At 40.6% G+C, this 27153-nt stretch overlaps 1 protein-coding gene across 4 annotated transcripts in view; it reads left to right on the top strand.

The window, feature by feature from the left end:
• Tamm41 (TAM41 mitochondrial translocator assembly and maintenance homolog) overlaps positions 1 to 27153 on the top strand; it is a 49833-nt gene that overhangs the window by 13911 nt on the left and 8769 nt on the right. For 3 of the 4 annotated variants that reach the window (XM_046425570.2, XM_046425571.2, XM_046425572.2), the window contains 4 exons: positions 2373 to 2523; positions 14924 to 15069; positions 23532 to 23697; positions 25065 to 25127. In XM_046425570.2, coding sequence (XP_046281526.1) covers positions 2373 to 2523; positions 14924 to 15069; positions 23532 to 23697; positions 25065 to 25127 — 526 coding nt within the window. The remainder of the gene's footprint in view (positions 1 to 2372; positions 2524 to 14923; positions 15070 to 23531; positions 23698 to 25064; positions 25128 to 27153) is intronic. The other variant, XM_058572944.1, reaches the window with a different exon arrangement.

Consider the following 27153-nt stretch of genomic DNA (forward strand, 5'->3'; position numbering starts at 1 on the left):
TGGAGATGCAACTCAGTGGTCAAGTACTTGCCTAGCATGTTTACAATCCCCAGTTCAATTTCCACATTGAAAAAAAAATTGTTGTAAACTTTTGTCAAAATAAGTCAAGCAGAATACATTCCTAACTGAATGCATGATAATAACTCAAAATATTTAGAACTTGATTTGCATAGTGCAAGGGTGTGGCCCTGGTTTTGCCATTGGTTCATTGTGCAACCTTAGGCGAGTCTTGTTCCTGGGCTGTTCCTCGGTGTTATACTCTGCAGATGATGGCAAAGATACTAAACTCACCCAAGCCGAAAAGCTTAATTAAGGTCTATTAAGTTCTCATAATTATAAGGGTGGAGGAGGCGATATTGAACCAAGTGGCTTACCTATCATATATGAGGTATAGATGTTGGAAATATTCCCTTGGAAAAAAGGTGGATAACACAAGGCAAAAGTTAGAATTTAAGTTGTTAAGCTTGATTTATAGTTATGTCTTATGGTGCTACCACTTTTTTTTTTTTAAACAACAAAAAACTATACCTTAGGATAACATCATTCTCCTCTTTCCAGTAGAACTTTATTTTGGAGTTTCTTAGAGTGTGCCTTTTCTATGCCATCCTAATTTATCATGCATTATTATTTGGCAAAAGACAATTTTATATGCCCTGTTTTCTATTATGGGAGGAAAATTTATCAACAACACCAAGTTGTTTAGAGACAGTTGATACATTTCAGATATCTATGAGTCCTTATTAAGGACTTCTAGACTCTTTTCTTTGTATAGAAAATCAGTCAGTAGCAGATGTTTTAAAAAGATTATGGTGGGAATATAAATTGATATAACCATTCTGAAGAGCAATTTGGTAATTCTCCTTCTAAGCAGAATGGCTAAAATATTCTCAAAATTTGGTCTCTGGCTAGGCACTTTAGTGCATGCCTGTGATCCCAGTAATTCAGGAGGCTGAGGCAGGAGGATCACAAGTTCGAGGCCAGCATCAGCAACTTAGTGAGATCCTGTCTCAAAATAAAAGGGACTGGGGAGGTGGCTTATTGGTTAAGCACCCAAGAGTTCAATCCTCAATACAAAAAAAGGCGGGGGGGGGGGGAGGTGTCCCTGAACCCAAAACAGCTTCAATATTTTCTAGGACCTTGTTAGAAATATACATTTTCAACCTTCCTGCAGGGCAACTGAATCAGAAGCTTTGGGGTTTGGACCCATTATTATGTGTTTTAATAAACTCTCCCATGACCATGACGTTAATGCTAGCAAAGATAAAAACCTCTGGCTTAGAGAAACTCATTGCCTGTGTACCGAAAAGCACACCAAAGGAAGCTCACTTCAGCTAATATATTGTGTACTGTATCTCATTTGGTCTGTAACCCCATTTTATTGATAAGGAGCAATGCCCATCACCACAGCTAGGAGGAGATGAAGCTGAGACTTGAACAAAATATTTTCTTAACTAGAGTGCATTTTGTGTGTGTATGTGGTGTGTGTGTCTGTGTGTGTGTAACTGGGGATGGAACCCAGGGCCTTACACATGCAAAGCAAGCACTGTACCACTGAGCTACATCCCGAGCCCTACCTTGCTGTTTTTAAAAACCGAGACTCTGAGAACAGACTGGAGCTCTAATGTATTTAATGGGTTTGGAGACAGTCAAAGACAGCTGCTTCTGACATGGATTTAGGAGAATAATGCTTTGTATTGAGCAAAGCATGAACTCAAACATTTACATTTATTATTGTTTTCAATCTTTGACAATTCCTTGATACAAATCTGTTATCCCTATTTTATAGATGATGACTTAAGTTCTGAGAAGTTAGGTCATTTGCCCAAACTCACACAGTTAGTAAGTACCTGGATTTGAGCCCAGATCTATATTTAAAACCCATGATCTTTCAATTGTAGCTAATTTTCTTTCCATTTTCCTTCACCGAGTTTCAGATCTGTGTATCTAAAAATCATAAAGCATGAACTGCCTAGGTTATTTGTGGGCAAGAAGAGAGGTGAGTTCTGAGTAAAGAAAATGCCTTCTTTCACTAGAAAATTTAAAAACTGAGATGAAAAAATAAAAATATTGATATTCCCAAAGGATATTTATTCTTTTTCAAAGCCTGTGGTGAGTTTCCTCATTTAAAAAGAATATTAATTTTGTTTTCTTTGGCATTATGATCCCTTCCTATGTGATGATTTCTCTGATTTTGGCATAAGAGGAGATTCTGGGATTACTTATTAGAATAGTAATCATTTCATGTCAACCAAACTAATATTCCAAGATCTCAGTGGTCGGTATCTGGGATGGTTCCAGCTATATGTGTCAGCCTGTGGCTTGAGCAATACTCCTCTTCTAAAATTTTTCTTCTGAATGTTTGCCTTTTCCAGGTAAAAATTATCGCAATGAATGAAAATGTCATCCTTAGGTCAGCGCTTGATAAAAATCTGAAGAGTGCTGTGACTGCTGCTTTCCTCATGCTCCCCGAAAGCTTTTCTGAGGAAGACCTCTTCATAGAGATCGCTGGACTCTCCTACTCTGGTTAGTGTCCTGTGTGCCCAAACCTTTTCCAAGAAGGAGATTTGTCATTTGAACGCTATGCAAATAGCTTGCTCCTCACCCTGCCCTGGGACTGCAGTGGTCTTAGTTCTAAATTCTATCACTTCCTGTGTCACTTACTGCAGTAGCTTTCTGATTTGCCTCCCTACATCCAGTGTCTCCCTTCTCCTCTCCATAACTCTCCGGATTTTTTTTTAATATTTATTTTTTAGGAGTAGTTGGACACAATACCTTTATTTATTTTTATGTGGTGCTGACGATTGAACCCAGGGCCTCGCACGTGCTAGACAAGCGCTCTACCGCTGAGCCACAATCCCAGCCCCCCCTCCAGTTATTATCCAAGGGTGATTTTTGGTTATTGCTATTGCTTATTTTTATTTTTAAATGATTGCAAATCTACAGAAAGGTTTTGAGAATAATAACAGAAAATTCCCATAAACCCATTTCCCTGATCCGCCAATTTTAACATTTTACTGTATGTTTTCTCATTCTCTCTGTACCAGTGGTTTTCAAACTCAGTATGCCTCTGAGGGCTTATTGAAACAACTGGAGGGCTGGAGTTGTGGCTCAGTGGTAGAGCATTTGCCTAACGTGTGAGGCGCTGCTTTTGATCCTCAGCACCACATAAAAATGAATAAATAAAATAAAGGTATTGTGTCCATCTACAACTAAAAAGATTATTGGAAAAAAAAAAGAATGTGGTGGGGCATACCTTAATTCCAGTGATTTGGGAGTCTGGGGCAGGAGGATTGCAAGTTTGAGGCTAGCCTCAACAACTTAGTTAGACCCTATTTTAAAATAAAAATAAAAAGGGTTGGGAGTGTAGCTCTGTGGTAAAATACCCCTAGATTCAATTCCTAGTACTGCCAAAATAAAAAAATTAATTAAAAAACAGATTATTGACCTTACCCCAGACAGCTGATTTAGTAGGTTTGGGAAATGGCCTAAGACCTTATATTTCCAACAAAGTTCTGGGGCAATGCCAATGCTCCTCTTGGGACCCTGCTTTCCACTGCTCTTTCTGTATATAAATGTACTGTGTTGTTGTTGATGTTGTTGTTGTTTTTCCTGAACTGTTTGAGGTCATACATATCATGTCCTCTTTAGACCATAACCACAGTACAGTTACCAAATTCAGGAAATTTAATACTGATGCAGCAGGTCAAAGTGGCCCACATCTATAATCCCAGTGATTTCAGAGGCTGAGGCAGGAGAATCTCAAGTTCTAGGCAAGTCTCAGCAATTTAGTGGCACCCTATCTCAAAATAAAATAAAAAGGGTTGGGAATGTAGCTTAGTGGTAAAGCACCCTTGGGTTTAGTCTCCATGATGATGATGATGATAATGATGATTTTGATCAAACTGATAATCCATATTCCAAATATCAGGCATTCCAATAATGTTTTCCCTCAAGTACATGACCTAGTCAAAAATCATATACTGAATTTAGTTGTACCTCTCTTTATTTTTTATTGTATCATCTGGTGGTGGGGATTGAGCCTCAGGCCTCATGCATGCTAACCTCACTTTTCCTTTTTTTACATGGCATTCACATTTCTGAAGTCTACAGACCAGCAACATTTGCCTCTTTATAACCAGTGTTTCATCCCTTATATGCAGTCTGTCTGTATGAAGGTCACAGAAATTTCCTGCTTCTTACCAAACTTTCCCTCCTGAATTAAGCACCCATGGAAGAGTTTTGCTCAAACCAGTCTTTACCGCATTGGTCCAAAGTTATGATTTTCCAAATCCTTTTCCTCCACGGGAAGGAAAAGCTTTCCCTTCTTCCCCATTCATTTAATGTATTTGTTTTTTTTTTTTTTTTTTTTTTTTTTTAAACTCTCAAAATGGACAGTATTTATTTATGATCAATTGAGACTAATTCTTTGAAAGTCACTTGTATTATATTGCAAAATAACCAGGAAAAAGAGATGGAAAGATAAAATCCAAGAAATAGATGAGAAAACCTACAAAAACATAATACTTACCAAATTGTCAAGTATAACATAAATATCTTCACAACCTTCTACTCAGAAAGATATATGAATAAAAAAATATTTCACATCATTCACATTGAACAATTAAAAATAGCTCAACATTAGTTTACCTGGTGTTTTATTAGTGTTTTTGTTTTGGCGTTTGGCAGTGCTGGGTTCAAACCCTGGGACTTTGCAGGTCCTAGGCAAGTGCTCTGCCCCTCAGCTACACCCCCAGCCCTGATGTTTTATTTATTTATTTATTTATTTATTTATTTATTTTATTTTTATTTTTATTTTTTAATTTTTTATTGTTGGCTGTTCAAAACATTTGTTTGTTAATTTGTCTAAATGTTGACTTCTTTCCCTTTCCGCCAGTTGTGTTCCTCAGAGATGGCAGCAGATCCTATAAAGGGCGAGGGGAGAGCTGAGAGGTTGGGGCCCCTGGTTCCTTACCCAAGCTTCAGCCAGAGGAGCATCACATTTGCCTGTTTTATACAGTGAGGTCCCACGTAAGATCTCAGTTACAGACTGAGGATGTAGCTCAGTGGCAGAGGGCTTCCCCAGCATACACAAGGCCCCGGGTTCCATCCCCAGCACCATTAAACAAAAAAGATGTTTTTTTCTTTCATTGACAAGAAAAATTATCTGCTGCTTAAAAAGTTTAAAAACCACTGTCTTAAATCAATAATGTCTTTCCCAGTTTCTTAAGTGTAAGTCAGAGAACTCAGTCCTCAAAACAGCTTATTTATTCTCCAAATCTCAACACAGATAATATTTCATGGAAATTTAATGCTGTAAGAGCCTTCAGAGGTCTCATTCTTCTGTCTTCTTGTTGAAATGCATCTAGCACAGCACAGCTGTATTTGCAACACTGGAAAGAACAGAAGTGAAGTAACCTTGACCTTTTGTTGCTTCCAGCTTCACCTGGCAGCATGCATGCCCTTCATCAAGAGGCAAAGAGTAGGGCCGGGGCTCAGTGGCAGAGGGCTTGCCTAGCATGTGCGGCACTGGGTTCACTCCTTAACACCACATATAAACAAACAAAATAAAGGTGTGCTGTTCATCTACAAAAAAACGAAAAGACCAAAAAAAAGAGGCAAAGAATAGCGTTATTACTTACCAGAATAAATGGGTCCATGTGCATACAGTGAGTGGGAAAATAGAGTCCATTTTTGGAGTTGTTCCCTCCCTAAATTCCCACATGGAAAAAAGACATAACAGAAGCCTTTTGTGGTACTGGGGATAGAGCTCAGTGGGTAGAGTGCTTGCCTCACATGCACAAGGCCTTGGCTCAATACCCAGCACTTCAAAAAGAGAAGAAGCCTCTTGTGATGGGTAGACTTTGGGAGAAGATGGGACTGCTCTCTGGGGCCCACAGTGTTACCACTCTTATTTTTTTCTCCCATGTAATAACATCTGCATAATGCAGGGTGGATTCTGGCTGGAAGCTCTCTTTAATAAATTCTGAACATTGACTAGAGAGTAATGGGAACTACTTTTACCTGTCTGTTGACTCTTTTAGTCCTGGGAATTGAATCCAAACCTTATGCTTGCTGAACACATGCTCAGCCACTGAGCAATGTCCCCAGTCTTTGATTTTCTTAAGGGTCATTCAAGTTACTATAAATCTGTAGCTGAGTTTTGCTAGAACTAGACTGGTAAGGGTAGAAAAGGATGTAGGTCCCGTGAGTAGGTCATTTTCACAGCTTTGAGACTTGCTTCAGGCATTGTGTCAAAAGGCCAATTTTCCTCCTATCTTTCCTAGGCTTCTGAGAACCCAGTATCCTTGAATTGAAAGAATTCTGACCATTTGTTAAACCCAAATCTCCCAAGACCTCAGAATATTCCAGTATTGAAACTACCCACCCAGCCTCTCTTTGATTTACAACTTTGACATTTTCCATCTTTTCCCAGTTGAGGGATTATATGGGGTCCCTTGCCTGTGAAGTTCAACATTTCTCCTTCCAGAAGAAGAGAAGAGGAAGGGATAGAGAAAATAGTGCCTCTCTGCGATAATTGGGCAAGTTCCTGCTAGTAGTTACTGGCAGAGTCAAGATCTGCCGGTATTACTATGAATAATAATAACCCATACATTTTATATAGTACTTAAAGGTCACTTTGACTGCTCTGGGGCCCCTATTTATGGCAGCATTATTGTAAATGATGGGTGAGAAAGGAGTAGGTGGAGGAAGAAGGCCTGCAAAATTAGGGACGAGAAAGCTTTCTAGTCCTTCACTTATTCTTAGAAGTCAGCACTTCAGTAAACAGGAAAAGAATACCAAATGACTTTGAAATAGTCACCTGGAGCTTTCTTAAGTAAGTGCAAACTATAAAAATGACTAATTTTAGGTAACGATCCTGGCTTAACATTTATCAAATGAGTCAGCGACTCATACCCAAAGAGCTGAAGATAGAACTTCTGCTCTAAGGAACTTCACACTGGTAAACACGTGCAGGCACGGTGAGTCAATGGTGAACTGAAAAAACAGCATATGTGAAGAAGTCAAGGGGATGTTTAGGGGAAGGGTCCATGACCTGAAGTCTATGGCTGGAGAAAGCCGCACTCAATATTGTATGCCAGGAGCTACCTTTTTTTTTGGGATGTGATAACTGGTTTAATAATCCTCATGAGAGCCTTTTGATTTGGTTGCTGTGTGATTGTCCCCTTTTAAAGATGAGAAAACTGATGCCCAGAGAGGTTACCTGACCGACGTCCCTCATCTAGTACATGGTGGACCTACCACCAGCTTTCTGAAGTTGCTTGACTCTTTCCAAGCCCCCCATTTTCTTATTTATAAGGTAGAAATAAGTATCTCATAAAGAAATTTTTAGTGAGATAATATATATAAAAGCCCCAGCATCTTATCTCATTGATAGTGCTCAGAAAATGGTTGTTACTGTTTTGTTTATTAACTGTGGTTCTTGGGTTTGAATCCAGAGGCACTTAACCACTGAGCTACATTCCCAGTTCTTTTTATTTTTTATTTTGAGACCAGGGTCTCACTAAGCTGCTGAGGCTGGCCTTGAACTTGTGATCCTCCTGCCTCAGCCTCCCTTAGTAGCTAGAATTTCAGGTGTGTGTACCATACCCACTGATTGATTGATTGAATGGTGCTGGAGATTAAACCCTGGCCTCACACTTGCTAGGCAAGTACTTGACCACTGTGCTGTATCACCAGCCCAGCCAGAATTAGAAACTTGTTACATGTTGACAAAAAAATGTTCAAATTGGAATATTTAGGTAGATGGGAACTTGACAGCCCCAGTTCATCTGTCCCTTTAAGGTCCTCAAGGAATGAAAAAACACCTCCTAGCACTGTCCAGGGAGAGAATGAATGGGCTGCTGTCCATGCCAGATTGACTGAACACAGGCAAGCTGACTTCTAGGAACAAGCAAAGCAGCGAGGGAGTTGCCAGTCGATTCTTGGGGGAGGAAAATCTGTGTGTGTGCCTGCACTCTAAAGCAGGAGTAAATGTCCTCATGCCTAGATTCTGGTGAAAGCCAGTAGGGAGACATTTTTTTCTCTGGGGTGAACAGATTTATTCTGTGATGTAAAACCTTCCAGAACCTTACCAGCAGTGCCACTGGGTGCTCTGGTCATGGGGGCAGGGGGACTTGGAGGATTCAGAAGGCCACTGTCAAGATTAGGAGGCCTGCTGTCTCCTTGGCCAACTTGACCTTTGATTGAGGCCACAGTTGGGACCTCTGTAACCCAGTGTACACTTGATTATTTCTGAAAAGGTAGCATTTCCAAAGGACACGGATCATGAGTAACGTCTGACACTCTGGTGACTCCTGTATCAGGGATTCTCTTAGTGCTTTACACATGTCAACTCATTCATTCCCTCCAACGGGGAATCTCATTCCTATATGGCTCCCAGTTTACGTTTGAGGGTGCTGTAGCTCGTGTAAGTGCCAAGCTGTGATTTTAATTCAGAGGGTCTGATCCCAGAACCCTTGCTGTCACCCCCCACTGTTCCGTGAAGGGTCCCTCCCTGGGTCACAGCTGGGACAGTTCTCCTCATGGTCCTGCTGGCTCGCCTCCCCCCAGGGTTCCCACAGGCCTCCATCCTGGCTTATCTGAGGTCTTCCCTGCCACCCCAATATTGCCTGTTGTTTTTCCCTGCCCCCCCCCTTTTTTCCTCTACAACATTTTCCACAGTCTGACACACTGTACATTTTATTTATTGGTTGGTTTAATTTGTCTTTGGGAGGAAAGGAATTTTTGTCTTTGCTTGTGTTTCCAGGATTTGGAGGAGGTTGGTGCTGGGGATTGAACCCAGGGTCTCACTTTGTACCTCTCTAAAGTAGAAAAAAGAAAAATAATTCAGATTTATATAGCAGTACTTCAGCAGTTTATTCTTACCTCATCCTCTTCTTACCTCATTCTCTTCCTGCAGGTATGGAGATATTTTTGAGAATGTCTTTTGAGTAATACATTAGGCTGGCTCTTAGAAAAACTGCCTTAGGTTTCTTTTATTTTTTGGTTTATTAGCAGTACTGGGGATTAAATTACCAGGTGTTCTACCACTGAGTTTATATTCCCAGCCCTTGCTTTCTTTTTTATTTTGAGACAGGGTCTCACTAAGTTGCCCAGGCTGGACTCAAACTTGGCATCCTCCTGCCTCAGGCTCCCAAGTACCTGGGTTTAAAGGAATGTGTCATTGCATGTGGCTTGCTTTACTCATTTTTTAAAATACAAAGTACTTATTTTGTCCTATTTCAAAAGAATGAAGTTAGATCCCTAACTCATGCCACACAAAAAATTACTCAAAATGAATCATAGATAGAAGAGTTAAATGTAAGAGATAAAACTCTTAAAAGAGTGACTTTAGATTAGAAAGATGATTTCTCAGATATATACCAAAATGTATACCAAAAGCAGAAACAATAAAAGAAAAAAAAATAAGACCACATAAAAATTAAAAACTTTTGTTCTGCAAGTAATATCATCAGGAAAGTAAAAAGCAACTAACAAAGTAGAAAAAATGTTTATAAACATATATCTGACAAGGAACTACTATCAAAATATATAAAGAATTCTTTTTTTTTTAAAGAGAGAGAGAATTTTTTTTTTTAATATTTACTTTTTTAGTTTTCGGTGGACACAACATCTTTATTTTTATGTAGTGCTGAGGATCCAACCCAGTGCCCCGCACATGCCAGGCGAGTGCGCTACCGCTTGAGCCACATCCCCAGCCCCTATATAAAGAATTCTAACAATTACAATAAAAATAACCCAAGTTAAAAACAGGTGAGGATTTGAATAGGCATTTTTGTCAAACAGAATATATAAATAGATAATAAGCACATGAAAAGATGCTCAGCGTTATTCGTATTAGGGAAGTGCCTGTCAAAGCCACATAGACACCACTTCAGAACCACTAAGATAACTGGTATCACGACAGACACACCAGGCACACACAGTGGTGCACACCTGTAATCTCATAGACCGGGCAGGCCGAGGCAGGAGGATCGCAAATTCTCAGTAACTTAGTGATATCCTGTCTCAAAATAAAAAATTAAAAGGGCTGAGGATTTAGTTCCATGGTAGAATGCTTGTCTATCATGTTTAAGGCCCTGGGTTCAGTCCTTAGAACTGCAAAAAGAAACCATCTAGTTTGGGCTGCAGTCCTTGAACTACCACATAAAATCCTGCACTGAACAAATTGTGTCATTTGCTGCCTGAGCTAGGGCCTAGATCATTGTTATCTCCAGTGTCTAACACAGTTCTTGGGGCTTAGTAGCCACCCAGATGTTCAGTGAACTGAAATAACAGCAATATTGTGACTAATTTAAAAAAAAGGAAAAGTTAACCAATAATTGTTATCTTAGATGCAGGGCTTTCCTCTCTTCTCTATCCTTTGCCTATCCTGTTTGTTTCTTTTTTGGTTTTGGTACTGGGGATTGAACCCCAGACCCAGAGGCTCTTTACCACTGAGCTATATCTCCAGCCCTTTTTTTGTTTGTTTTTTATTTTGAGATGGTGTCTCACATAGTTACCCAAGTTGGCCTCGAACTTGGAGTCCTCCTATCTCAGCCTCCTAAATTGCTGGGATTACAGGTGTGCATCACGGTGCCAGTTTGCCCATCTTATGTACAAATCTTACTATCAGCAGTATCTGCTTTACTACTTAACAAAACATTCTCTAAATCTGAAAGGAACTGTGAGGTGGTGGAATTAGTAGGATTGTAAAGCCGTCTTACAGAGAAGGAAACTGACTCAGAAAAGTTAAATAACTTGACTCAAATCCCCCTGGGACATTGCCAACCTTGGAAGAGTCTTTCCATGGTGCTGTGCACCCCTCTCCCACCCTCAAGTTCATAATTAGGCCCCTGGCTGCTGGTTGCATGCCTGGATCACAGAGCTATAGATGGTTTACAAGTCTCTGAGCATCAAATCCAAAGAGAGATTATTCTTTTGTTTGCCCTATTGCATTATTCTGGCAGTTCTTAGGGTAGAACATTCAAGAGTTTAAACCAGCAATAAAGATAAAATAAAAGCTAAGAGTCAGTTTTTCTCAATCTATTGCAAACAGATCTCCAAAGATAAGAAAATTGATTCTTATGATCAGATGCTGGTTCACACTGTGCCCACGATTTTATTCACTTTGTTCTGAAGAGAAACAAGTAATCAGCCCGTTTACCTACCATCCCCTGTGGCTGGACTCGGGGTTCTGCTGCACGGCAGTTGGAGAAATTCAATTCAGCAGACGTTTATCCATGTGCCTTCTCTGTGCCAGGTAGTGTAGGAGGGGCCAGGGGTGCAGAGCTGAACAAGCCCAGCCCTTGTTCTCAGAGTCCAGGGTATTCTCTAGGTCTTTTAGTCATGGCATGCAGTTGTTCTTTAGGGAGAGGATTTGAATTCATTTGCTTTTACATTTTAATCAATTGAATACATGTTGCTATATTTGATGGCTGTAATTTTTAATGGTGTTATACTGTTCCTCCATGATAGGATATGGATTTACCATCATAGCTTAATCATCTACTGTCTAAACTCTAAGAATTTTTTGTGTGTGGAAAGTATAGAAAGAGAAGGATTAACATGGATATTTAGGACTCAGCGGTAGTGCAAAGTAATCTTTCATTTCAGGGGCAGCCCTGTGAAATTTAGAGTTTGATGACATTTCATCCCTTCAAAGATTAATAGGAGTTTTCAATAAAAGCATCAGGGTTTGCACATTTGGAAGTTAACCCAGCCATATCTCCATTCACATTCGTCATCACACCTATATGTCTTGTGAATTTATTTTTAAATACCAGAAGTAATACGCCAGCATTATAGAAGTGAGGCAAATCACAGAGGAAAACAGTTGCCTAAAATGTCACTACCCTGAAACTGAGAGGCACTTGGACCTTGGGCAACTTATCTCTGAAACTTAATCTCCTCATCTGTAAAACTGGAATCATTTCAACTTTATGAGGCTTTGCTAAGGCTAAGAGATAGCACAGAACATATACCCAGAACCCAGAATATGTGTATATTTTATTAGAGCAAAAATAACTTCTTTCATGTGCATGGTGCTGAGGATGGACCCACGCCTGTGCGTGCAAGGCAGGCCCTCTGCCACTGAGCTTCCCTGTAACCCCCCATCTTTATATGATCCCTTTGTCTAGTTTTTCTTTTTTGCAGTTTTTTTGTTGTACTTATGAACCCTCATTTCTTATTGCACATTATTATACGACCATTTTCCATGTTGCTATATATGATGGCTGTAATTTTTAATGGTGGTACACTGTTGCTCCGTGATAGGATATGGATTTATCATCATAGCTTATCCATTTACTCTATTGTGCATTTGGCTTGCTTCCAGTACAAATAACACTTCAACGAACAGGGTTTCTGTTGTTCTTGTGGTGCTGGAGAGCAAACCCAGGGTCTTACCCATGTCAGACAAGCACTCTACCACTGAGCTATGTCCTCAGCCCATTTTTTTCACAGGGAGGGGCTACCAGGGATTTAACTCAGGGTCACTCGGCCACTGAGCCACATCCCCAGCCCTATTTTTTATTTTATTTAGAGACAGGATCTCACTGAGTTGCTTAGCACCTTATGGTTGCTGACACTGGCTTTGAACACCTGCCTCAGCCTCCCAAGCCACTGGGATTACAGGTGTGTGCCCCTGCGCCCAGCCTCAGCCCATTGTTGATATGTTCCTACTTCCTGGGAAGTCTTAGGCAAGTACTTAATCTCTGTGGCGGTTGCCTTGTCTACTAACTGGAGAAGGAATGGTCTGTCCAAGAGGAGAGCTGCGTGGGTGAAATGGGGCAGCACAACAGCCCGGGAGCAGTGCCTGGTGTGTACCAGATGTTTAGTAAACATTACCTCTTATTTCTCTAGGCTTGCTCACCAGCCATGGGGTTTCTTGATTCACTGCCCTCCAAGGATTTTGGCAGTTTCTGATATCAACAGCAATGTAAAAGGACCAGTTCCTCAACACCCTCATTAGCAGTGATCCTTGGTTTTAACTATGTACTCTCTGTCCCTTTAAAATAGGGTAGCAGCAAGTATACAGCACTTGCCTAGCAGGAGTGAGGCCCTGCTTTTCATCCCCCTCACTATAATCAATCAATCAGTCAAATTGGAACAAAATAACAAATTCATCCAAAGTTGGGCAGCGTGTTATGGTGGGATCTCTTCTGCACTTTCACCTGAACAGTCAATGCCTATGCCAAGGTCAAGTTCCTCAGGGTGTTTAGAATTCTGGTTTTCTGAAACCTATATCCCTTCTGGTTTTCTGAAACCTATATCCCCAGCTGCATTCTACCAAATTATTGTGAAACTTTAAAAACCAGCATATTTTATTTCTTACTGAAATGCCGCCTCTCTGGATAAATTATAAAGAAGAGAGATTTATTTGAAGTCATGCTTCTGGTTCAAGGCCAAGAGACCACATCTGGTGGTGACCCTGCTGGCAGAGTCCCACATGGTTCAGGGCATCACATAGTGATAGGGAACTTATGTATGTCTGTCTTCTGGGAGGCTGCCGGTGTTCAGTCACGGGACCTCCACCCTGACCAACTTATCTAATCCTCATTAATCTCTAAAAGGCCCCACCTCTAAGCCCCAGAATCAAGTTTCTTCCCTTTTAATACCTCCCCAAAGACATTAAACTCCAACATGAGTTTCAGAGGGATCAAATCCTATTCAGAGCATTGGCAGACCTCTTTATATTTTTGCTTTTCCTTAAATAAGACACCAGTTGGCTCTAGAAAAATCCATGTGGCAGGCAGTGGTCTCTGAATTCTTCTCCCATCTAGAGACAGTAAATTGGCAAGGATAACCAGTGTGCCCTGGTTTGGCAGTTAATACTTGTTCTGGTGTAATTGTCTGTAGTGCTCTCTTCATCCTCTAAAATGACCTAGTTTGGATAACAAATTATACCATCCTCCTAGTCCCAGGGGCTTCTCAGAAGCTAGGGCATCTGCCTGTACTTGCCACCTCCCTGGCACTTAGCTGTCTGTCCAAGAAAGGTTTCCGCCATATTTTTCTCACTGTGCTTAACCTGGGAGGGTCCAGCTTCCTTTTCTCTCTCTCTCTCTCTCTCTCTCTCTCTCTCTCTCTCTCTCTCTCTGTTCTGGGAATTGAACCCGGGGGCCTCACAATTGCTAAGCACACATTACCACTGAGCTGCACCCCAACTCCTACCAGCCTCTTTTGAATTCACATTTGCCCACTGGGTATTCACTCAAACATTCTCTTTTCCTCGGAGTCTCACTGATGATTGTCAGTAGCAGAGGCAGGCACTTTTCATTTTGTTTCAAAAGTTGCTCTTTGTGCTTGTTATTGATGTTTCAGCTCATTTCATGTCACAGGCAAACATAACACCCCTCATTTCTCACCACTTGCAACTTTTCAGATTATATCTGCTTTTAATTTCATCTTAAATGTAAACCTCTTCTTATTGGGATTTTTAAGACTCACTGCTCTTGCCCTCATCAAATGCAATAAGGTTAATTACATTCATAAAGCTCCCCAGAAGCCCCCATGCAAACAGATCCACAATGAGTGAGCAATGGCAAGGACAAATCTCAAGTGCTAATACACAACTCCTGTCTCCATGAATGGCCACAGGCAGAGCGTTGCTTTTAAAATAAAGGATTATAAGTACAGAATCTTCTGCATTAGAAAAACAAAAAGAAACTAGCTTCTCCCTGATGATTACCTTGTGTACTTAGGTAACTGCGTTTTCACTAGTCTATAGGGCTTTGTGATTTGAGAAGCTCTAAATAAGTACCTGTCTTCCTTGGGTAAGTTGTTCACAATTTTAAGGAAGCAAAGTGTCTGGGTGAGAGATCCTGCCAGGCCGAAGCAGGGCAGTACCTGTGTGGGAGTTACAGTTCCTACATGCAAATGGGGATTCTAAATGGGAGTTTATTTTTCTGTCTGTTTTAACTAGGTGACTTTCGGATGGTGATTGGAGAGGATAAGACAAAAGTGTTGAACATTGTACTGCCCAACATGGCGCATTTCCGCGAGCTGTACAGCAGCATTCTACAGGAGAATCCCCAAGTGGTGTATAAAACCCAGCAAGGCAGACTGGAGGTAAACCGTAGGTGGGAAATAACTTCCATTGCTCCTAAGGCAAGAGCTACATGAGGTACTGGGAATTGAACTGAAAAGACAACTTTAAGAAACAGGAATTATTATTATTTTTGGTACTGGGCATTTAAGCCAGGGTGCTCCACCACTGAGCTGTACCTGCTGGTCCTTTTTTTAACTTTTTTATTTTAAGACGGTCTCAATGAGTTCCCCAGGCTACCACTGACCTTGTGATGCTCCTGCCTCAGCCCCCTGAGTTGCTGAATTGTAGTTATCCACCACTGAGCCCGGCAGGAATTCTTTTTAAAACAAGAAAAGAACAGATAATGTGAAATGCCAGAACAATCATTGCTCATTTTAAGGGATTTTGCCATGCTTGCTTCAAGTTAAAGTATTTTTGTTTTCTGCTTTTTAAATTTTTACTTTTATCAAAATATCTGCCCATGGTTTAAAGCCAAGTGGTACCTTGAGGTTTATAACAAAAAATAGCAGTTCCCTGTTCTGCCCTTCCCTGTTTTCTCTACCTACTCCAGAGGCAGCTTCTTCAGCTTTGTAGCTGATTCCTGTGATATTTACCACCCCCTTCTAAATTCTAAAGGATTTAACTTCTTTCTTGACTGTTTTCAGCTTTATACTTTATTTTTGCCATCCTACTGTGAAGATGAGGATTTTTTTTTCACTCTTACACTAACCCCATCAACACACACATGTGTTTTTCTCCTGTTTCACTCTCACTTTTCCCCTCTTACCTCACCCCCTCATGTTCCACTATAGTTATTTTATAACTATTCATTAAGTTAATATTCAGCATTTACTTTATTATGACAATCCCCCCATGCTGGGGATGGAACCCAAAATGTTGTACATTCTAGGCAAGTGCCCTACCACTGAGCTCCACCCCCAGGGCTATGACAGCTTCTCTTTTATTGCTGAGATACAGTATTATGAAATTCCCTTTCCTGTACAACTTGTTTCTCCTGGAGTTAATTGCCTTCCCCCCTCCCGCTTGCTTGGTTTATTTGGTAGAGTGTTTGTGCTTGCCTAGCATGGGGAAGGCCCTGGGTTCAATCCCACCATAGGGGGAAAAAATCCTGAAACTCTCAGAGATCTATGAAACTCATCTGCTTATAGTCAAGTACATTGAGTGTTTTCTCCCCCAGCCCCTTGAGGACATTCTTCCATGAGGCCCCTGTTCTGTCCCTTCCTAGGTTACCTAACTTCTTTTTGTTATCACCCTGAGAATTTCCCTTGCTAGTCTGTCCTTTGCTATTCTGTCTTCTGGATCTTGTATCTTCCTCCTTCATAATTCTGGTGAAGTATGTCTGTTAGTACCTTCTTCACATAGATTGTGAGAGCGGCAAGTGTTTGAGATCAGATACCTCTGATAAATCTATCTCACTGATGGATCATTCAACCAGTAATAGGCTAGATATCGAATTCTAGAGTAGAAATCATTTTCCCTCAGAATTTTAAGTCATAGCTCCATTTCTTCTTTCAGTATTGCATTACATATTTGGTGGCGTTCAGATTGCCTATCCTTTGGATATGACCCCTTTTATCTCTCTGACAGTGTTTAGGATATTTTCCTTTTTTGCAGACTTTTGTTGTTGTTTGTTTGTTTATTTGTTTTGATATTGGGGATTTAACCCTGGGGCTTTGAACCACTGAGCTATTTTTTATTTTGAGGCAGGAACCTGCTAAGTTGCTCAGGACCTCACTTAGTTGCTAAGGCTGGCCTGGAGCTTGCAATCCCCCTGCCTCAGCCTCCCAAGTCACTGGAATTATAGGCATGTGCCCCACACCCAGCCACTATTCTTAACTTTTGTGATGACTTGCCTTTATTTTTAAACACGTCTGTTTTAAATTTATTATTTGAGCACTTGATGGGCCTTTTGTATCTGGAAAATTATGAAGTTTGGTTTTAGAAAATCTATTGTTTCTGAAATAATTTCCTCATACTCACTTTCTTAGTTTATTCTTTTGGGAATTCCTGTTATTTGTAGAACTCCTGCTTTGTTTTGTTTTGTTTTTCTTTCTTTTTTTCCTGTTTCCTCAGGTTTTTCTGTTCAGCTTTCTGGAAGAATCTTTCAAGATTGATTGTTTAACTTTTCTACTGAATTTCCAGGTCCCATTGGAGACTCTTTTTTATGACACCCTATTCTTGCTTTATTAATGCATCATCTCTTCCTCAATTCTTTAATGATCTTTATCATAATTTTGAAGTTTTTTTCTTGTTCCCTTTATTTGTCTTTCTTAGTTCCTTTCATTCGCTCATCTATTGTATTAGAGGTCTTCCTCAAATATCTGGATGCTTTTCCTGGCCTCTTTTTAAAAAGTGAAGCACTAAAATGAAGACTGAGAGTTCCTTGTGACAGATAGGGTACACCAGCTGATGGGCTTCATATAGAATCATGTTCCAAGTACTTGGCTATTTTATTAGAGGACCCCAAATGTCAGTATCTGTAGAATTTCTTCAGAGAGACATCTAGAGGACAGTGAAGGGTTATATTTCTACATGCCAACTTTTCTAGAAACTGAGCAAAAGAAAAGGATTGGAATTTCCTTTAGTACAAAGCTAAGCTTATTCAAACTCCTCCCTGTGATCTGCAAAAGCAGATGTATGATTTAGTTTTTAGTTGGTTTTGTGTCCAAGGTATTTATAAAATAAATAAAAATTTGTTTTAGTTGCAGTTGGACACGATATCTTTATTTTATTTTTGTGTGGCGCTGGGGATCGAACCCAGCACCCTGCACGTGCTAGACGAGCACCCTACCGCTGAGCCACAACCCCATCCCAAAAACGAAATATTTTTTTAAAATATAAATAAATAAATAAAATTAAAAGGTATTGTGTCCAACTACAACTAAAAAATAAATATAAAAAAAATCTGGGCAAGGGATGCTAAGGGATCTGTATCTGCAACCCTACCTCCTGCTGATCAGGGTCATTTGCTCCTGTTGATATATAAGCACCTCATTTCCTGGACTTTCAGCACGGAATTCTAAAGTGATCCATCGCAGTCCTAACTTTAAGTTTAGTGAGATATTTGCTGTGTCTTGGGAGAAGCCATCCTCCTCTGAGAACTAGGACCTTTAAATCCATAGATCTAGAGTTTTGAGATGAGACATACTGATTCCCAGGTGGTCATTGGAGGTGATGTTAAGCAGGTCACTCGGTTCCCAAACCTATGTCTCTGACAGTTGGAATGATATTATGCAGTGATCATTAATTTAGGACATCTACTACACCATCCCCACAGGGTATCATTGCCAAACTGGTGCCTTAGCTGTTCCTTGGTATCTGTCATAGACCTTTTCAATGTGACCTGCTAAAATTTTAAGCCAGAAAATTATTTGTTGTGTGGGGCAAAAATTGTCCCCCTTTGAGAACCATTGTTCCACTGGGTGGTAGTACAGTGGAGCCGTGATCTGGTGCCCACTGCTGTCCCTCCACTCCTCCTTTTCTCTAAAGTGAGCCCCATGAGTTCTGTCACATAGTATACCATGTTGATGAATCTGAGCCCCATGCAGTGGTACTGGCTAGATTCTGTGGACAGGAAAGGTAAAAAGCTGTCATCCTCTCCTCTCTTTTGGTATTGGGTCTGAACATTTTTCTCTGTTCTGCCTCTAGAACCTAAGGTGGCCCAGCACATCACTGTGCTTCTGTCTTAATGGTGAGAGACATGAGATACCCTAAGTTAACGTCTTCTCTAGAGAAGATGTCCCAGCATTTAGGGATCAAGACTACTTGACCCGCCAGGCACTGTGACACATACCTGTAATCCCAGTGGTTTACAAAGCTGAGGCAGGAGGATGGTGAGTTCAAAGCCCGCCTCAGGAAATTAGTGAGGCCCTATCTCTAATAAAATACAAAAAGGGCTGGAGATGGGGCTCGGGGGTTAAGTGCCCCTGGGTTCAATTCCCAATACCAAAAAGAAAAAAAAGATTATTTGACCTCTAAAAATCTCACCTAGGTGGTAGGCTCTGGGAATCTTCATCAGTATCTCAGATCCTCTGGAATGAATCTATCTGCCAAGGCCTCCAGTGTACCTGTTCCTTACAGCTCACCAGGTGACACATTATGTCAGTGATCTAGATCAACATGGTGATATACCGAATGTCCAAATAAACTGGCTTCCTTCAAGTATAACAGAGGGGGGGATTTCTAGCTGTGAGGCAAACCATAAAGTGTACTGTTTTCTGTCCCATGAGGGAGAGCTGATTCTGATCCTCTGACCTAATTGAGATGGAGAAAAGTGCACTCATTCACTATGTCTGTGATCCCAAACACATTCTCATAGTTTTATTGATCTTCTTTTAGAAGATTTACCACATCTGGCATAGCAGATGCTGTTGTGGTTCCTACTTGCTTGAGTTTGTAACAGAGTCTGCTGAAACCCACCCGGCTCTATTTTGTTTTGTAAGGGCCACACTTAATGGGGATATAATGGGGTCCATCAATCCTTGTGTTTGTCAGGATTCTCCAGAGAAACAGAACAGAGAGAGAGAAGGAGAGAGAATGAATGTGTGTGTGTGTGTGTGTGTGTGTGTGTGTGGAGGGAGAGAGAGAGAGAGATTGATTTTAAGAGATTGGCTCATGAGTTGTGGGATCCAGTGAGTTCTTTTTTTCATTACTAGGGATTGAACCCAGGGATGCTCTGCCCCTTAGCTACATCCCCAGCCCTTGTTATTTTATTTTGAGACAGGGTCTCCTGACATTGTTGAGGGCTGGCCTCAGCCTCTCAAGTCACCAGAATTATAGGCATATGCTACCGTGCCTGATGAGGTCTGGCAAGTTCTGAGTTTTGAGACCCAGGGAGGAGTCAGCCTTGCAGCCTTGAGTCTAGAAGCAGAATTCCCGGGGTTGGGAGAGAGAGACTTTAGCCTTTTCTCTTAAGTCCTTCAACTGATTGGATGAGGCCTATCCATAATCACAGAGGGTAATCAACTCTACTCAAAGTTGACTGATTTAAATGTTGTTTGCATCTTAAAAATACCTTCCACTCAACATCTAGACTGGTGTTGAACTCAGCAGCTGAACACTACAGCCCAGCCCAAGGAAACACAAAATTAGCCACCACATCCTTGAGGGCTGCAGCTGGTACTAATCACTGCCATCTCTCCCGGGGTGATGTTTTATTTTTTCTTTACTCTTTTGGCCAGCAGAGAGAGTGTCAACTTCAGAGACTTCCACTTGGTCTTCTGCACTGTGGCAGCTCCAGAATTCCATCTTGGAGTCTGCCTGCGAGGACCACCCCTGGCACCAGTTGTGTAAGGTCCAGATTGGGTAGATTTGCTAAAAAAGGCTTCTGATCCTGCGGTGGTGCTTGGGAGCCAGAGGGCCCCTCAGAGTTGTCCCAGCTTGACTCAGAGGCTAGGCCTTTGTACTCTGGCATTGTCCAGTTATTGGATACAGGCAACTCCCTTTGGCTGGAGACAGTTCTAAGAAGGACTCCGGGAGGGGGACTTGGCTGACTTTCCCAGTACCTTGGTCCACCTCAGATCCGGGTGGTGTGCCACAGTGTCCACTATCACAGGACTCTGTCTGCTTTTTTAAACATGAGTTTTATTGATGTATTTTTTATGTAACATAAAATTGAACCCAGAGGCACTGTACCACTGAGCCATGCCCACCACCCTTTTTTATTTTTTATTCTGAGACAGGGTCTTGCTAAGTTGTCCAGGCTGGCCTAGAACTTGAGATCTTCCTGCCTTAGCCTCCTGAGTCGCTGGGATTATAGTTGTACACAAATTCATTGGCCTTTATTATATTCACAGAGTTATGCAGCCATCACCACAGTCTAATTTTAGGACATTTCCATCACTCTGTACAGAAACCCATACCCATTAGTAATCCCCAGCTTTCATCTCTCCCAGGCAACTGTTAATCTACTTTCTGTCTCTATGGATTGGCCTACTCTTCATATAAATGGGCACTTCATATAAATGGAATCATACAGTATGTAGCCTTTTTTATATCTACTTTTAAAATGTATTTTGACTTTCACAACTTAACTGCTTTCACTTTCACACTTTAATGAGAATCTAAAAATAAAAAGAATCATTTTACCAATTTATTTGAACATGTCACCTAATAATTTTTCTTTAAATACAATTTCAAATAAAAATTCCAGTGCATTCTTTTCCTCAAGAGAAAGCATTGGCAAACACTATTTTCTAATTCCTCACATTACTCAAGCCATTTTGGCATTTCTAAAATTCCTAGAATCTATATTTCATTGCCAAAGCATAACTTAAATATAATATCCTTTTGACCTATTTCAATACATGGCTCCAAAACAAGAATCTATGAAAATCATTTATAGGATATTCTATAGAAATATGAACTTTTTTTGTCATCTGTATAGCCAATGCTACGTAAAGGTGGAACCTATGAATGTAGAACAATCCTATTAATAAATATGAGGTATTTAGATTTTGTAAAAAACACTTGTGTATCTTTAATGGAGCCACTAATGGCATTTCCTTCTTCTTTGCATAGATTTTTTTTTTATTTTTTATTGTTGGTTGTTCAAAACATTACATAGTTCTTGATATATCATATTTCACACTTTGATTCAAGTGGGTTATGAACTCCCATTTTTACCCCGTATACAGATTGCAGAATCACATCAGTTACACTTCCACTGATTTACATATTGCCATACTAGTGTCTGTTGTGTTCTGCTGCCTTTCCTATCCTCTACTATCCCCCCTCGCCTCCCCTCCCCTCCCCTCTTCTCTCTCTACCCCCTCTACTGTCATTCATTTGTCCCCCTTGTATTATTTTTCCCTTTCCCCTCACTTCCTCTTGTACGTACTGCATAGATTTTTTTTAAACAAAACTAGAAAATTCAGGCATTTAATATATGTAGACTTAATAAATATTTATTGGGTTAGGGTTGTAGCTCAGTGGTAGAGCACTTGCCTCACATGCTGGGAGTCTCCTTCTAGGACCGCCCCTGGCACCAGTTGTGTAAGGTCCAGACTGGGCAGATTTGCTAAAAAATCTCATGGGTTCAATCCTCAGCATCACATAAAAATAAACAAATAAAAGATATTGTGTCCATCTACAACTAAAAAAATATTTTTAAACAGTAAAATAAAATAAATATTTGTTGAATGAAAAATATAATAGAATGAGTGAATTCTAATTATTAAGAAAATTGATCAAAGTTAGAAAACCTGAATCTAAAATTTCATCCATTTATTTGTCCAGTTTTTTTTTTGTTTTTTAACTATTCTCTTAAATAAGTTAAGGCCCAAACATTTTTTAAAAGAATATAACAGAAATTCCTATTTAGAAAATAATGTGGTGGGGGTTGCATTTGAGTGCTCGCCTAGCATGTGTGAGGCACTGGGTTCGATCCCTCAGCACTACATTAAATAAAGGTATTGTGTCCATCTACAACTGAAAATATATATATATATATATATATATATATATATATATATATATTTTTTTTTTTTTTTTTTTTTTTTTTTTTAAATAAAATTACATGCTGTGCTGCTTGGGGCAGCATTGCTGATTCTCCTCTTGGCAGGCAAGCAGTGTTTACATGTAGACTTTCTAAAAATGTAATTCCATGAAGCACAGTAAAGTGTAATGGTGAAGCTGGTCTGGTCACAGTCCTTTGACTACCTTTTGATTCAGTGGTTTCCAGGAAGAGTCTAATGTGTAGTTTCGTATCTTTTATTCATGTATCTTTCACAGTGTACTTTAGAACTCATTAGGAATAGAGCCACTCACATTGCTCACTCTTATTTACCAAGTGACAACAGCTAAGTTATATTGATTCATTTATTCATTCCCTCATTCACCCAGTATATTTCGAGTACCTACTAAGTGCCAGGAGATTAAAAGTGAATATTAGTCTTCCTCATCAGTATATTCCTGCAGTTTGTGAAGTCCAACGTGGTATGTAAAAGTCTATAAGGACAAGAGGCACAAATTCGTGTGATCCAGTGATGTTAACTCAAGGCCTCATTTAACATGGGAAGATGATCTAAGTGCCCTGGTTTTATAGGTATTTGTTACCTGTAGCCCACCTTTTGTAACCACTAGAGACAAATAGAAATTTTAACTGAAAGTCAGAAACTCATCCTTAAAAGAGGCTTCTCTTCTTTTCTTTTGTCAAAATAGAATATTATAGGAAAAGAATTGTTCTTTTTGAAGGGACTTGGGACTCTAAACACAAAGACATTGAGTTTCAGAAAGAAGAGAATTTCCCTAGCATGCTGCCTAGGTTAGGTGTGGGTGCTTATTGTTTGTGTGATTTGATTTGATTTTACTTTATTTTTAACAGAAGAAAAAAACCCACTTAATTACATATGTATGCATGGGAGCCCCACATAATATGAGATCCCTGTTTTTGTTATTTTAAATAGAAGCCATGTGTCTCTGAATATTTATAGAATTCAAAGCACTTCCATAGACATCATCTCTCTCTTTCTTCCCCCCTCAGATAGATAAAAGCCCAGAAGGACAATTCACTCAGCTGATGACATTGCCCAAAACCTTACAGCAACGAATAAATCACATTATGGATCCTCCAGGAAAAAACAGAGATGTGGAAGAAACTTTACTCCAACTTGCTCATGATCCTGACTGTGGTGATGTGGTGCGGCTGGGTATGTTTGTGTTTGAGGCGAGGAAGTGCTAGCTATAGTTAAAGCAGGCCTTGTGTACAGTGGAGATGTATTATTTCTTCCTTCTTCCCCAGGAGATTGAGAGAGAGATTGCCTCAGGGAAGAAGAAAAGCTCCAACACTTTCGGGTTTTTCCCAATCTACATTTTCATTGGCTTGAAATAAGGTGGTGGAAATCCTTTTTCAGATTTCTATATCCCAAATCACTGTCAAAGGGAGAAGACGCACTGCTTTTGGTCCCAAGAGCATAACTTCTAGAAGTTGTTTAAAAGATGGGCCTGTGTTCTCCATGGTGGTCTAAGAAGGAAGGAGACTGGTGACATTTTTAATGTTTTCATAATATCACACCAGCTGGGACACAGCTCTCCCCAGCCACCTCCCACTGGATGTGTCTCAGTCTGTGTTCAGCAGGTTCCTTTTGGCATGGCCCACATTTCACAGCATCATCCCCAGGGCCTCCCCAATTGTCAGAAAAAATCAGAAACTTCAGAGATCTACTTCCCCAGAGGTGGTAAAGGTAATTTACGAGGTCAGCCAGTAAAGAAAAAATTACAAATTGAGAATGTCTGTCAAATGAGTGCCTCCTCCTCTTATCATTTATTGAGCTTTTAGTGAGCCCTCCCAGGTACAGGCCTCCCTGCTAGATGTAATTCACAATCACAGTGCTGAACACTGCTGTCCTGGGTGGCTCCTCGCTCTCCAGCAGGACCTGCCCAGGTTTTCAGAGCACACATTTTTATGCTCCCTGCTGCAAAGTTCTGAGGCCCATTGTTGTTGTTTGTTTTAACGTGTCCTAGTAACAGTCTGACCTCTGCTGCTGCTTTGAAGGGATGGAAGACTTGTACTGTGGCTCCTCACTTGAATACACTCTACATGTGTTTTCATGATGGGGAGTTTTCTCCTAGATTAAAAAAAAAAAAAAAAAAAGAAAGAAAAAGAAAACACACACACAAAAAAAAACCTTGGGGTTTTTTTTGTTTGTTTTATTTTGATCTTTTCACATTTTGGAATTGAAAACCAAAAACCTTACATGGACTGAAATTAGTAAAATGGCCTTTGAGGGTTCCCTGCCCTCCATCTCTTGTTTTAAGGTGAGGTGGCCTGGGCCCAGAGCAGTTCAGTCATTTGCCTGAGCTCACACAGCTGGGCAGTGCCAGAGCTGGCCCCTCCAGAGTCCTGGCCCTCAGTCATGATGCCCTTTTCACTGCCACTCTGTGGCAGCAGAAGAGCTGGATTTGCTGCTTTTACTGGATAACTAGAAAGAATATTTAGTTTCAGGTTTTAAAACTGTTAAGATAACTAACATCTGTTTTCAGTTTTCTTGGTGTCCTATTTGTTTTTTTCTCACAGGGCTTTCAGCAATCGTGAGACCTTCCAGTATAAGACAGAGTACCAAAGGCATTTTTACTGCTGGTAAGAACTTTAGGAAATCCATATGGCGGCGACTGGATTGTGGCTCCGTGGGTGATTGCTGGCCTAGCATGCATAAGACTGCAGACTTGATCCCCAGCACCCTACAGAAAAAGAAAGAAGAGAAAAGCCATAATTCACACACCGGCTGGGTTGAGTGGCCTTAGTGCTCCTGGTTAAAACCAAAATCCGACTAACTTTCCCTGTGTATTGGTGAAAGGCTGAACTCTGAGTGTCACACACTGAGATGTTTAGTAACATAACAACAGGCCCAGGAGCAGTGTCATCTGGTAGCCCAAAAAAGCCACACCAGTTGAGGTGCTGTCAAATGTCTCGACAGCTCCTTCCTGGCAGGGCTTCGTTCCTTATGATTTTATACTTATCGCAGTTCCACATACAGAACATTGTAAAACAGCAGTCCCCTGCACTCCCGCCCCTTCTTCCCCCTCTTCAGAGACAACTAATTCCAGGTCTCTTGAGTTATTTTTGTTTTTATTGCCATTTCTGAGAATAATGAGTTTCTCTTGCTCCTTCAGTGTTTATCTTCAGGTCCAATCTATTGGTGTCTCACTATGGGGGATCAGAATTCGACTCCTGCATCCACCCTCACCATGCTTACCCTCTTGGTTGTCTCCATCCTAAAATACTTGTAGTTTCGCCAAGTCAGCATTTAGCATTTAACTTTTTTCCATGGGGGTAAATGGGTACTAGGGATCAAACCAAGGGGCACTTTACCACTGAGCCACATCCCCAACCCTTTTTATTTCTTATTTTGATACAAGGTCTCACTGAGTTGCTTAGGGCATCCTTAAATTGCCCAGGCTGACCTTGACCTCACATCCTCCTGCCTCAGCCTCCTGAGAGCGGGGATTACAGATGTGCCCACCACACCCAGCTGGCATTTAACATTGTTATGAGCTACGTGATATCTTTTCCTCCCCTGCAATGGAGAGTGTCTCCACCTGTCCTTTTGTCTTTTGTGGTAATTCAGTGTCACTGTGTCTCATGTCTTTCACTTTGTTAGTGTACGTACCCATTTTGGTGAAGCACACGATCCAGTGATTTCCTGAGAAAGGGTGCATAGGATACAAAGTTGGGGGCTATGCATGCCTGAAAATTTCTTTGTCTACCCTCACACACGATTAATACTTAAGTTGGGTATCAATTAAAAATCATCTCTCTTTAGAATTAGAAATTCTAGTCTTTAGAATTCTGAGATCATTGCTGCCATATCTTCTCACTTCAAGACACTGTTGAAGTGCAAAGCCATTGATTCTTAATCCTTGACGTGTGCATGTTCTTTCTGGAAGACCATTAGGTCTTCATTTTTTTCCCAAGGCTTTTAAATCTCTCAGTGATGTGCTTTGATATAACTCTGTTTTTGTCAGTTTGGAAACTTCAGAATATAAGAAAAAATTCTTTCATTCTTTCTATGATTTTCTCCCATCTGTTTTATTCTCTTTCTAGAACTCCTTTTCTTCAGGTATTGGACTCCCAGACTAGTACTTGAATTTTCTTTTTTGCAGTCATGGGGATTGAACCCAGGGGCACTCTACCACTGCACATCCCCAGCTCTTTTTATTTATCTTTTTTTTTTTTTTTTTTTAGAGACAAGGCCTTGCTAAGTTGCTGAGGCTAGCCTGGAACTTGTGGTCCTCCTGCCTCAGCCTCACAAGCTGCTGAGGTCACAGGTGTGACCCAGCAGAGTTTTCTTCATTGCGCCCAGCAGAGTTTTCTTTCTTTTGTCTCCTGTGTGTTACCTCTTTGCTTTTTTGCTAATTTCTGGGGAGATTTTCTCAACTTTAGTTTCCAGTCTTTCTGTTAAGTTTTTGTTCTGTCTTTTTGTTTTGTGTGTGTGGTGCTGGGATGGAACCTGGGCGTCCCACATGCCAGACAAACGCCCTACCACTGAGCCACATCCCCAGCCCTCACATTTTTCACTTCCAGCTCTTTTTTTATTCTCTGAATGTTCCCTTTTATTGTTATTGTTGTTGTTTTTTGTTTACATCCTGTTCTTGTGTTATGGCCT

Source organism: Marmota monax, unplaced genomic scaffold, assembly GCF_021218885.2.
Source record: "Marmota monax isolate L192 unplaced genomic scaffold, Marmota_monax_Labrador192_F-V1.1 WCK01_AAM20220418_F8-fsc00028, whole genome shotgun sequence".
In the NCBI taxonomy this organism is placed as follows: Eukaryota; Metazoa; Chordata; class Mammalia; order Rodentia; family Sciuridae; genus Marmota; species Marmota monax.